At 44.7% G+C, this 12,973-nt stretch overlaps 2 protein-coding genes and 2 long non-coding RNA genes across 4 annotated transcripts; all 4 read right to left on the bottom strand.

Moving 5' to 3' along the window:
• Positions 1–2,634: 2,634 nt before the first annotated feature.
• LOC136192262 (uncharacterized) lies at positions 2,635–6,430 on the bottom strand. Its single transcript, XM_065980795.1, has 13 exons — positions 6,424–6,430; positions 6,070–6,345; positions 5,877–6,013; positions 5,684–5,824; positions 4,315–5,632; positions 4,133–4,264; positions 3,945–4,073; positions 3,762–3,887; positions 3,584–3,709; positions 3,310–3,534; positions 3,132–3,254; positions 2,950–3,072; positions 2,635–2,896 (listed from the first exon to the last, which is right to left on the bottom strand). The coding sequence occupies exons 1-10, from the start codon at positions 6,428–6,430 to the stop codon at positions 3,389–3,391; spliced, it is 2,538 nt and encodes an 845-aa protein (XP_065836867.1). The 3' UTR covers positions 2,635–2,896; positions 2,950–3,072; positions 3,132–3,254; positions 3,310–3,388.
• Positions 6,431–6,437: 7 nt separating this feature from the next.
• Positions 6,438–7,429, bottom strand: LOC136191828 (uncharacterized). The gene is made up of 3 exons (XR_010670977.1): positions 7,353–7,429; positions 6,532–6,590; positions 6,438–6,472 (listed from the first exon to the last, which is right to left on the bottom strand). It is a non-coding gene; the product is annotated as an uncharacterized lncRNA (long non-coding RNA).
• A 225-nt stretch (positions 7,430–7,654) lies between these two features.
• Positions 7,655–8,633, bottom strand: LOC136191837 (uncharacterized). The gene is made up of 3 exons (XR_010671005.1): positions 8,448–8,633; positions 8,096–8,362; positions 7,655–8,044 (listed from the first exon to the last, which is right to left on the bottom strand). It is a non-coding gene; the product is annotated as an uncharacterized lncRNA (long non-coding RNA).
• Positions 8,634–9,195: 562 nt separating this feature from the next.
• Positions 9,196–12,100, bottom strand: LOC136192263 (copine-5-like). The gene is made up of 13 exons (XM_065980796.1): positions 11,470–12,100; positions 11,226–11,409; positions 10,988–11,127; positions 10,751–10,931; positions 10,637–10,699; positions 10,493–10,580; positions 10,351–10,429; positions 10,234–10,287; positions 10,007–10,183; positions 9,796–9,948; positions 9,638–9,748; positions 9,460–9,582; positions 9,196–9,404 (listed from the first exon to the last, which is right to left on the bottom strand). The coding sequence occupies exons 1-13, from the start codon at positions 11,635–11,637 to the stop codon at positions 9,297–9,299; spliced, it is 1,629 nt and encodes a 542-aa protein (XP_065836868.1). The 5' UTR covers positions 11,638–12,100; the 3' UTR covers positions 9,196–9,296.
• Between the last annotated feature and the right edge of the window lie 873 nt (positions 12,101–12,973).

Below are 12,973 nucleotides of genomic sequence, written 5' to 3' on the forward strand. Positions count from 1 at the left end.
CCTTAGAAGTACCAGGCCCTTCTCCCCTCCCGTGTTTATACGGGAGATCAGGGAGAAGGGCCTGGCTACGCGAGGCTACTGGCTACAGGCTAAGTGTGCAGTGGGAAGTGACCCGGATTGCGAAGTGAGAAGTGAGCAGTGAGCAGCTAGTGAGAACCCCGTGTTAGGCCAACATAGTAGATTGCTCACAAAGTAGATCGACGACGTAATTGTTTCTATATATAGTAGTTGCATCATATATATGGCTGACCCTCCCATGACACTTCTGGAAGTGCCATTTTTCGTTCAGATACTGCTCACATAGTAGATCTACTATATTAGCTGATCTACCATGTTAGCCACTACAGTGGCTAACATGGTACATCAGCTAATATAGTAGAGTTTGCATGTCGGCAAACATATAAAGTGACAAGCATACTTGCACAGACGTGCAACCCTTTGCGCGCACTCTCCGACTTCCCATTGTTCCCATTGACAGTGATAGCAGATAGTAGATCTAAATTGTGTGCTGATCTACTATATCGCTTTGGCTCTGAGGATCTTTTTGGTCACCTTGCCTGGCTTTTTAGCGGGCTGTTGAAGCATGGATGTGTCCCATAGCAGTTCCGCGGAACTGTGATAGTACCAATTATAAAGGATAAGAATGCTGATCTGAATTGCCCGAATAACTACCGAGGAATAGCTCTTTCCTCTGTTCTCGGAAAACTGCTGGAGAATGTCATCTTGTGGAAGTTCTCTTCATGTTGGGTGACCTCTGACCAGCAGTTTGGCTTCAAAAAGGGTCACGGTTGTGATGTTGGCTCCTATGTTCTCCGGGAAACCGTTCTTCAATTTTTGGAGCATGGCAATGATGTGGTCTTTGCCTGTTTCCTAGATTTGTCCAAAGCCTATGATAGAGTCGTGCATCCACTTCTCTTTCTAAAGATGCTACATCGTGGGACACCGTCTTTTCTCGTGCGATTTTTAAGGGAGTGGCACAAGCAGCAGGAAGTAGTGGTGAGATGGCAGTCAACTTTGTCGTCGTCGTTTTCTACAACCAATGGGGTGCGCCAAGGAAGCGTGTTATCGCCTATTTTGTTCAATTTATTCATCGATGATATCGTTAAGAAGTTGGCGGTTTCTGAGTATGGTCCGTGGATTAATGGCTGTTTCTGTGGGTGTGGCTTGTATGCGGACGATTCTTATCTCGCCTCACCTACTCGGCAGGGTCTACAGGCTATGCTAGATATATGCGGTGACTTTGCTGTGGACAACCTAATGCAGTTTAACATTACTAAAAGTAAAGTGATGGCTTCCAAGTCTTTATCTCGGATTAGTGTCACGACTTCTGTTTTCATTCTGAATGGTCAGGTTTTGGAGCAAGTGGAGGATTTTCTGCACTTAGGTCACAATCTCTCCTCGGTTCTTCACTCGGATGATGTGGGGGTGTCGGCACGGTGTCGGCGATTTTACTCTGGGGTTTTTGGGGATAGACATAGAGAAATATTCAAGATCAATTACCCAAAGCATCAGAGAACACTCTGCGCAAGCAATGGCTTGGGAAATATTTTCATACAGAATGTCAAAATTTACACTCTTGTCGTCGTCGAAATTAATGGCTTGTGATGTCCAGGCGTGCACAAATCCGGCGGCTGATACTAGCCACATTAGAGAGGCTATCACACCAAGAACGACTAGAAACCAGGATCCCCTCGTAATACTGTTGGATGTGTCACACAGGTTGCTCGCGCGCCACTGCTTTCCCATCACCAAAAGAGCCATCACAACAAAACCTATTGACGCCCAAGAGACGGCGACACGAAAACGACAAAGCCATTCGCTGTAAAAGAGGCAGCTTCTGGCAACTTCATCATTTGCTGCACCGACAGAAACGAGCATCAAGATCGCCAAGACCTAAGCCAAAGTACGTAAGTATCCAAAAAAGATGCCCCACAACGCTTACGAGAACGATCGCAATGGTGGCAGTAGTTGCAAAAACAATCAAACGTGCAGCAAAAGTATTCATTCTTGTTATCCTGAAAGTAAGAGTTTCAATTTACGTAGGTTCAAGAATAAGTGTTCCAGCAATAGATTAGATAATAGTTCTACAGCGCCTGCATCATGCTACCGTGCAGAGGCTGTATGGCATGCGTTGGTACACGTGAATATTTGCGCGAGCTTATTGCCTTCAAGCCGCAAGCTGAAAGCGTGCACCTTGGTTACTTTTGCAACATACGGAAAGTACACGCTTTTTTGCATAATGATATTGAAAGTGCGCGATTGCACAAACGCGCCTTGCCGAGATTTCTATCTAAAAACGCTGCTGCGACAGCTGATACTTGCCTTCTCAAGCAAGACTGTAAGTAACGTCGGCGTTCCATGATCTAAACTATTATCAGAGGCCGTACGTGTCTACTCAATCCCGTCGATCTCGCTTGCATAAAAAAGGCGCGCTCAAGCCACGTATTCAGACGCACGCTCTCACCTTCTTTATCGCAGATTGACAGACCTCGGTGCGAGCATAAGTGCATAAGTCTTGACAAAAATTGAAAGACAGCTAGGTTCACCCACCTACTGCACAATACCGAAAGAGCACGTACGAGGGATATACCCCCCTCCCCTGCTCACGTGAAACAATCGCAGTTCAACGCTCGCTTTGATAGTCGCCTGCTAAAAGAAATTATTAGCGACACAGTGCTTCTAAATTGAAGAAAAAAATTAAAAGCTCCCATAAAGTGCGCGTATATTCAGAGCAGCACACCGAGTCTTGCACTCTAAACACTACCACATAAGTACCGCATAGATATTTTTCAATCTACGTCTTCGTCGAAAATTTGCGAAATATCGGGTCGAATTGGTGAAGGAGCCCTTATGCCCATGGTTTTGAATGCGTTTAGAAAAGATTCAGCCAATTGCACTTAATTGACCAACATTGCGTAAACGACTACATGAGACGCGCTTTAGACTCACATCGCTTTAGACTTTCATGCTCCGGAGGCAAATGTTTGGTGTCTTCTCTAGCTCTGATCAGCAAATCTTGGCTGTCACTGAACTGTCCTTTCACACACAAGCACCTCACGTACTGAATAAGAACTTTTACAAGAAAAAGAAATAACTAATAAAGAGTTTAACAGAACCGCTTTGCAACTCACTGCCCATTCTCGCAGGGTTTCCAGTGGGAAGATTCTTAGAGTTGTCCCAAGCCATTTTCACCATCTCCAGAGCATCATCGTGTTTTCCCAGTGAGAAATAAGCCTCGCAAAGGAAAACGCACGCTTTAAAAGAGAAAGGTGAAACAGTCGTTTCCGCTTTGCTTAGTGAAAAGCATACCTAACGATAATTCATACTTTCCATCAGGATAAAGCTCGGTGTAAAGAGAAATCGACTCTTTCAAATAGACTTTTCAAATCTAGCTGACATTCTGCCAACCTTGTGGAACTCGAGGATGCTCCGGCGGACACACGGACCTTATGACGGAAAGGCCTTCGCGCGAGAAGTCACACGCTTGGGAATGACGGTCCATTTGAATCATACACAAGCTCATCTCATAACGCACTGCGAAAGAAACATGTAGAAAAGGTCTTCCTAAGGTAAACCGACTTACAAACGCCAATATCTTCGTGAGCGTCTGGGATCATTTCTTGGTAAATTCTCAGAGCTTCGAAATAATTCTCCAGAGAATCGTCTAGCAAACCGCGCACTTTTTGACACCAACCAAGACACTGGTGACCTGGAAATTAGAGAGTAAAATAAACCATAACGTAGCAGTAAAGCTCACTAACAGTTCGCAAGACAAATCCCAGGATCGAAGAGACCACTCTTCGCCAAAGAGAGAGCGTCTTGCAAAACTCTCAGCTCTTCATCAAATCGCTCCGAAATACTGTAGACACGTGAAAGTCGTAGATAAACTACAAAAAGCAGTGAAGATAGAGTAAATTGAGCCATCGACCAGCAATGTACTGCACCATTAAAAGTGCTGGCGGCGGCTACCGGAGTTTCGTACACAGAATAAACATTGACTAGTTTATGAAGAATCCACTCGGCGTACGCCATTGAGCCTTGGAGCTCTTGGCTTTGCGCCAGCAAGTACAATGCTATCAAACACACAAAGAAACCTAAGATAGTGTAGACGCACTACGCATTGTCTACAAACCTTCCTCATAAAATACGACGTCAGAATCAGTAAGGTCTTCAGGAAAGCTTCCGCCTAGGGATCGCCGAATATTCACGTCAACCTCTTCCAAAATCTTCAAGCAATATTGGCTGGACGCCAAGCCAAAGTAATCTAACGCAGAACGCGAGAAGAAAGAAGACATCCAAACGAGTTTCACTTACAGTCTCTTCTTCTAAGTCGGATTTCTTCCTCAGAGAATCTCGTCGAGTTGGCTTCAAAAGCGTCAACGCGAAGGGAGCACAAGAACCTTGCATCTTCGTAGTGCTTGTAAAGAAGCGCCAACTGACAGCTGTAGTCAACCAGTCCTGGATAGATACTGCTATCGTCATCGAGTATTCCCATTCTAAGCATCTTCTCTACAGTAGAATAGATGTGAGGCGTAAGGGAGAGAACAATGGGACTAATCAAACAATTGCTCAAGTCGTTGATGGGAGGAAGACGTTTGAATAAAGCCTTGGAAACGGACTTTAGGACGCTGATAAAGTCGTCCGTATTTTCGGCCATTCGTTGCAGCATGCTTGCTTGAATCAAATGATGCATGGAGAAGGTGACAATCATATCGTTATCCGGACTACTGATCTGCTGGACAAGAGAACGTTCGTTCAAAATCTTAATGGCTTTCGAAATTTTGAACTCCTTATCGAGAGGATTCGTCTGAAACGCAGCATCGGCGACGACGTCTTGGAGAATATCACGCGACGACACGACAGCGCAGCACTTGAGAAGAAGATAACCCTCTTGAGATACCTCGTCTCTCACGTCATCAAGATCCAACTCCCAAGTTAGAGACACGCGATGCTCCTTCCTCTCCTTGTAAGCGGTCTGTGCACGCAAGACTGAAATCTGATCGCAATAGTTGGCGACATTGCGAGGATCTAGACGAACAAATCCACTGATATTGTGAACATTCCGTTGTCTAAGATTCTCTTTGAGATGGGACAGATGAAAGTAACGCAAGAAACTATCTAAATTCAACGCTGCCGCTTCCAAGCGCTTAGCCTCAGCATCAATCTTCCTCCAGTACTTCAGAAACGTGATCCTGTGCTGCTCAATATATGTTCCCGCGTGTGATAAAGCCAACGGGAGACCGTCGACGGGAGGCTCAGCCGCAACTTTCTCCGCATACTTCTTCTCGTTGTAGTCGAGAGTTTGCAAAGAGTCTTTCGATTTTCCGGCCCAACAGAGAAGAGCAACAACGGCCTTTTGCTTTTCAAGAACGCCTAAGAGCAATGAGTTGACGTTTCGCTGATAGAAGATATCGTGAGTCTGCGCTTTTCTCGTCGTAATGATTATGTGACAGGCATCGTGAGCTCCGGGCAAGATATCGTTGACAAAGCCCAAATCGTCAGTATTGTCAAAAAGAAGAAGACATCGAGGGCGATTTTTGATATAGCGTAGGAAAGCGCGAAGGACGTCAGAGGCTGAAGTCACCGAACTGATGACGTCACGCTTGTTACTCAAATCACCAGACCTCACAATCTATATGATGACAAAATGAAATCATTTTGTCGTGTAGAGGTGAACACTTACGTTTACTTTTAACCAAAACAGAAACGACGAATATGATTCGGTGTTGAAATGGAAAACGCCGTCTGAATACGATCTGACGTATTGGTGAACGTATTTGAAAGCCAGAGTCGTTTTTCCTACTCCGCCAACACCCGAGATAATCTGGAAAATACACGTAAGATCAAAATCCACAATTTTGACAGCTAAAGCAGGCCTGAATTTTCTGATAATCGATTGGTTCAACGTGACTCGTTCTTGCTTTTCCGTTCCACAAATACCGTGCAATCTCTCTCAGCTCGTCGTCTCTTCCGTAAAATCGTCGGTCATTAACAACGCAGCGGGGCAAAAGATCTAAAACAGAAATCTCACATTGACTAAATGACATTGAGACATTGAAAATGTCCCACCGCTGATACTCCTGTCCTCTTGGGGAATTTTTACACTTCGCCTTCTTTTGACGTTGCGCAGAACTTTGCGAATGCTTTCGACCGATGAAATACTCCGACCCTTAGCTGCTCGATATTTCTCAAGCATGGCCCAGGCCATAAATTTGACGTTTAGACAACGGTTCAGGTAGTACTCCTCAATGCCGTCTAGTTCAGGCATTTCAAAGCCTAGAGAGGCACCTAGCTCTTTCCAGTAATGACCAACTTCTTCGAAAGCAAACTGATACAAAGACTTATCTAAAAAAAGATCAATAAATAGGTAAATTAAAAATAAATAAGGACAACGGATGGAATATTGGTACAGCCCTATTCAACTGACCATTACCGTAGTCTGCTACATTGAAAGTCCTGGAAGAGCTATATACTGCAGTGAGGCGTACGTAAACCTTAGAGTTGTCGTAAGAATACGATTATCGAGCTTACGCTCTCTAGCCACCACTGGGTCTTTTGCAGAAGTCTTCAAAAAGAGCCTTAGCACAACGCTGTATGAATAGATTCTAAGACGACGCCCCCTTTCTCCATCTATCTATAGAGCTTATGCACAACGTCACAGACCAATGGTAGCGCGCGCAACTGAGTGGCAGAAACGTAAGAGCGGCGTTTGGCCGCACCCACAGAAACCCTCGTCGCAGCTTAACTGCGCTAAAGAAGGGTTTTGTACTTTTGTAAAGTGAAGTTAATAAGACAACAGACATTTTAAAGCGTGCTTCGTTTTTCGGGGACCCTTGTGAAGTTTTCGCGTCTCAGCTCGTTGCAAACAAAACTTGTTTCTTGATTTAGAGGATGTAACATTAGAAACTTGAATTCGAACTGATAGTTGTCTGAAAGGGCGATTGGTTTAGCGTCTAAGGCGCAGTAAGCTACTTTTTCATCTGAATGAGCTAGTAAAGCCTTCAGAATTAGTGTTTTCACACCGGTAGGTACGCCAGAATGTTGAACATGTCATTACACTACGCGGTGCTTCAAGTCGCTTCGCTAGAGAAACCTTCACGCGTTTCGCGGGTCTCTACACCGCGAAGCTCAAAAGCTCTACGAAAACGCTTTAAATCGCGTCTAGCTACCGCGACACCTTTGGGCAATGATAATCTAACCTACTAGAAGCTGCCAAGGCAGCTAGGTCAGAACAAATGAGGCTTCGCTTAGATGCTACGGCCTTTTTTATTTTGAGTGGCACGCTTTCTGCCACTCAGAGGTCATGCACGTGATCAAGTGACGTCACATGCATAAGCTCTATGGTCTCTCACTTGCAGGAAGAAGTGTCGTCTCTGGTCGATTTGCGCAAACGACGAAGTTTCCGGCTACTTAGTCGATACTCACAAGCAATATTTCGAAGCAAATCTATGCACTGCATGACGACTGGGCGAAGAACGAAGGGGGGAAAATGCATGCGCGATAGACTCTGAATGACGTCATCTTACATGACGGTTCAGTTGCATGGAATACAAATCCTTCGATTAGAAAACCCGTTCTAAAATTGCCAAATTGAAATAAGGAACGAATGAGATAGAGACTCTGAACCTTGAGTAATATATATTATATCCTGAAAGCGAAGTTTGAGACAAAAATTCACACTTGACTTGCTAACGTCACCCACTTACAAAGGACAAACAGCTTCACTTCCTCAAGAGAAAACGCGGCAAAGAAGAGCTAAACTTCTATGATATCACTTAATACAGCTAGGCCAAGCCAACACGATACAGCACTTTGGGACCTTCAACAAAGTAGCAATTGCATACGCAAACCTAAGTATGAATTAACAGCTGTACAAATACCATTCACTCTCACTTAGGCTATATACAAATGATGGTAAAGGCAGGCCTTCAAACAACCAAGTGAGCCATCTGGACAGCTGCGTACACATTTCTTCATGACGAAGAGACAGCCTTGTGCTGTCGCGACGCTGAGCAACAGATATAAGATATCGAAATGAAGATCTCTAAGAAATGGTGGAGATCAATTAAATCCAAGTTACACATCGTGTACGTACTAATCGACGAGAGGACGCTTGGCCTCTTCGAATCGCTTCGCTGACTGATCCAAGTAGGAAATTCTCTTTGATGCAAGGAGGCACGTGACACATGCAAAGCGCGAGAAGAGGAGACAAGCGAAGGTATAAATGAAGATGAGCGATCGAGAACGGTCATGCAAGATTTTCAGACACGTCACGCGGCCTGATGACGTCAAAAACTTGAAATTCAAACGACGCGTGGGCGAAAGCTTTAGGGCAGCTCAAACGACTCCGGGAGAAAATCTCCTAAGAATAAAATACCGAATTATTTATTATTCTAATTACCGGCTTGCCAAAAAAATTCTCTGAGCGTTTTCTCATATAAACCAACATAGATTGCAAGTGGTCCGCTCCGGTGCATTTGAGCCACGAACTGCCAACGGAACGCCCATACGTGTCCACGTCTCGTCGCCGATGCTTCGGGCGGACTGATAGAGCCTCTTCCAACCAAGGTCGCTTCAGCGGACACGTCGTAGAGGGCGTCGTAGAGTCGATATGTTTTCTTCGTAAACTCAGACGTCCCGGATACGAAGATCCTCCCCGGATCGGTGTTCTTTCGAGCTGTACAGTCGGTTTTCGGCAAGAGACAATTGTATATTTGTCTCTGAACAATGTGATGCGTCATTTCTTTAGGTTTTTTCGAGAAGGGGCTCCCTTTGAGGAGTCGCATATTGACGATCTTTTTGTGTCGAATCACATGTGGCTCAGAAAAAGCAGCCATAGAGTATTATTACAATATTTCCACTATAATCGAAAACACGACGAATTAGATAGAAGCTCGCTCGGTCGCTGTTTTTCATGGTACATTCAAATCATTTTAATGTCGTAGTACCACGAAACAGCTAGCTTCCATAGCAATTACGGTAGAGACTAACATGGGCAGGAAAAACTACTACCTGCAGGGCGATCGAGTAACATAGAGGGAAAACTTTCTCTTCTACGTACGCCGCTACTTGCCAATACTTGGGTATAATTTGACTAGGGCGCGAGTAAGATGGAATTCTTCTATAAAGGGGAACGTTTTTAGAATGCATGACCCAATAGAGAAATTGCGTGAAATTAATACTGTAAGACTCGATCAACCCGTATGTATTAATCGATTCGGAATCACGTGGCAGAGTCTCTGGCGAAAGGACTAACAGTTAATCTCTGAAAGAAAGAGACTGCGTATAATCCTTCTCTAAGAGAACGGCGGATTCGCGGGGACGGCTGCCTTATTTGGTGCAATTCCACGAAACTTCATAAATGAAACTAGCTGATCGGGCACTTCAGCAAGCACTTCGCGTGCCTAGACGAAATAATGAAAAAGAAAGAAAAGAATGCAGCGAATGTGGTATATTCACCAGAGAGAAATCCATTCCAATTCGATGACGTAATTCTTCGAAGGAAACAAACTGAACAATATCTCTCAACATTGTCTTGCCATCCGACGACTTGAGAGGAACGTCGTCTGCGTCCAATGTTTCCTTGATTTCATAAAGTATGAGTAGACAATTATGATTCGAAAGCTGTACAGTATACCATTTGACTGAAGTCGGCATCTCCAACGCCTACAATGATTATTGATAGAGCTTCATCAGACGCATCGACAATTTTATCAATTGTTTTTTCCATGTCATGAATGACACCATCCTGCGTGCAGAGATAACAATAGTGGCTACATAGCATTTAACACGTACCGTTACAATGAGAAGAATGTTGTAAGTCTGATGCTCCTGAGTCACTGAATCAGATCGAACATAGCGCAGAGCGGCATCCAGAATGGGCGAAAACAAAGTCGGACCACTGAGATGCACATGGTCAAGCGATTGTCGATAGGCAGTCAAAATTCCCTAATGAGAAGCATGAGATCGTTTTAGTAATTATGATCTCTAATCTTAATTAATGAACCTCGACTCCGTACACTTCGGGGTTGTACGTGTTTCCAGAGAGTGGGAAGCAATGAGATACGTCTGTCCTATTGGCAGGCAGTTTGGCTCCAAAACCCCACGCTGGAAACATCTGATCCGAATCGTATTCAGCCAATATTTTGCCTATGGACGTAATCGCTTCTACATAGGCATTAGGCTATAAGTGAGCTATTAAAATTGAGAGATGAATGCTTCGCTTGTTCTCACCGTTGGTCCATTGTAGTGAAGTGAATGCGGCAGACTAGGAACTCCATTGGAAGCCTGAAAAGTGAGGCAGCAATTCCATGATAAAAAAGAAGACCTAATAAAGAAGGGGCTTCTTACCGTAAAATCGACAGCAACCATCACGCTTAGACTGCATCCGCCTTTCAGGTAATCAACAAACGAGTAGATAGGAGTAGGACTGACAAAAAATATTAGGTAAATATTTATTTAAATATTTATTTATCTTTTTCTCACACCTGACAGATTGAAAGAGTAGAGTGCCAGGAGGCCTCTTTTTGTTTGACGAAGAAGAAGAAGAAGAAGAGGATACAAGATTTTTTGTAAACATTCTGAAATAAAAGTATAGTGAACCACTTGTCCTTTGACAGTGACGTCACGTATTTACTGCTGGCCCAAAAGCTCTTCAACGGAGACAAACGCTTTGCCAATGACAACAGCTGTGTCAGAGCTTCAAAAAACACAAAAATTAGCGCAATTATATCAATAAATGACGTCGTACCTTTTCCAATGTTTGCAGGTAAACTCAATTGGGCGTGCATATCCGAATTGCACAGCTTCCACGACGGAATTTCAAAGCACGTCCAATGGGGATTGGCGCTGTTCTTGACAACTTCCGTTTTGTATACCAACACCTCAGAGCCGTCTTCATTTTTTCGTCTCAATTCCAAAAATGTGGACGACTAAACAAAAAAGAAATCATCCTATCTCTGTGATGTATAATTAGATGAGGAAGTACATTCCGCAAGAAGCGCTTCAGAGAGGAGCACTTGTTCTTCAGATTTCGTGCGGCGATATCAAATCGAATTATACTCTTGCTTTCTTTCACTTCCTCTGCAACCAAGTGAATCATGCCTCTATTCTTCTTCTGAGGATTTTCTAAAGAAGAGAGAGAGAGAGAGAGAAATAGAGAGAGAGAGAGAGAGAGAAATATTTATAGGTATACTGTAGCCTTAATTAATTAAAAGACGGCTAACTGGCTAAACGAAGTTCCTTGACCAATTCTGGTGAGGAAATGATGATGCTGGAGAGAGTCACTTCGGCTTCGCCAATCAAGTCGTGAGACGACAAATCAGTTGAACTACTGTCAACGTCATATACGACAAATTTCAACAATTGCAATTCGTCCAAATGGTAATCGACGATAAAGGTTGTCAAAAACTTAGAAAAAAATATATCGCTAATCTACGTCGAATTTTGCCTCGTTTCTTCCCCGCTTACCTGAGGATCCAACGTGTCGTTTATAACTTCCGTTCTTCCGCATTCGCTCCACGCGTCTTGACGCTTTTCGTAGAGCACACACAGTGGATCGAATTTTGTCAAAAGGTCCAGATTGACGAGTTGCGAGCATCGAACGAATACTTCTATCTTCGAGCCGGTGCGTGACATCGCCGCAAAATGAGCCAGGTGTACTGTACTCAAACGAAAGAATAGCCAGACTCTCCCCAGCCTATCCGGGGCATGTAGGTGAGTCGGTACGTTTGATGCAATTAAGTGTAATTGTTGCGACGCCCCGTACTAGGCACTTCGCCAAAAGCTTCTCCGATGAACTATTTCTGCTCCACGAACATGCAATCCTATTTCCACCATGGGGTTTCAGCACCCAACAGGATTTTGCTTGGCCCAAAGGCATTACACAAAACGTCGTATAAAGAGATCGTTCTAAGCGCTCTGTCCGGGCGAGCAGTATATACCGTTGACTATAACCGCTCTCACAAAAACAACAACAGGGTCACGATACCTGTAGCTGCGATCGACTCCGAGGCTGCCCGTCTTCCAGTACATAGAGTAGATCTACACTGTTTCACCACGTAGTGCGCACAACTGCTTGGATCGGACGTTCAGCTTACGAATCTCTACACTGGTGGCGTAGTAAGTCTGTGATTGACCTGCTATGGCAGGAAGTTAGACAATGCCCAAGGAACCAGTATGGTAAATCACGTCATCGATTTGGCACAATGACGTAATCAAAAAACATGTTTCCGCATACGTGAAAACATAAATCTTCCTGATGTGATGTCATAGGGTCAAAGACGCTTGAAACGTCTGGATATCGATGCATACTCTGTACGACCAATGGAAAATGAATAGAAAAGTCTTTGACGTTTCCTAACAGGAGCCAAATAGAGCAGAACCTTTTGAAGCGACGGCAAGTGTAGTGATTGCGATCTCTAGTAACGTGCGTTGCATGTTATATACCCTACCCCCTATATATATGTGAGTGTGTGACAGAGAATAAACCAGTCTCCGTGTGGTGAACCCTTGGTCAGCCCATAGCATCCTAGCCTGCGTGCCCACTGCTGGTGCCGTGCGTAAGGGCAGTACACACTCGAATAACCCGGGGGCGTAACAAGTGGTGGAGAATCCGGGTATAGGCATACAGCTCGAGGCCTGGTCCTCGACGTGCCTTATAAAAAGAGTGTGTGCGCGCGCCGGTACCGGAGTGGAAGTAAAGATCCCGTCGGGACGTCTGGCCAACGTTCTACGTGCCGGGATCGCTCGAATTACTGAGGACGGCCCGTGTCGAGGACACCGTAGCGGGGTCGGTGGGAGTTCGATCCTCCCCATATGCCAGTCAGAGCCGAAGACACCTCCGCTGTAGGGGGTGTGTGAAAAGAATTTGTTTGTCCGACTCTGGGCAGGTGCTAGGGGCTGTCTACGTGGGGTTCACACGCGATCGGAGAAGCTGCGTCTGGTAGGCGGAGACCGAATACAAAGGAGACCA

This window comes from Oscarella lobularis, chromosome 10 (genome assembly GCF_947507565.1).
Source record: "Oscarella lobularis chromosome 10, ooOscLobu1.1, whole genome shotgun sequence".
In the NCBI taxonomy this organism is placed as follows: domain Eukaryota; kingdom Metazoa; phylum Porifera; class Homoscleromorpha; order Homosclerophorida; family Oscarellidae; genus Oscarella; species Oscarella lobularis.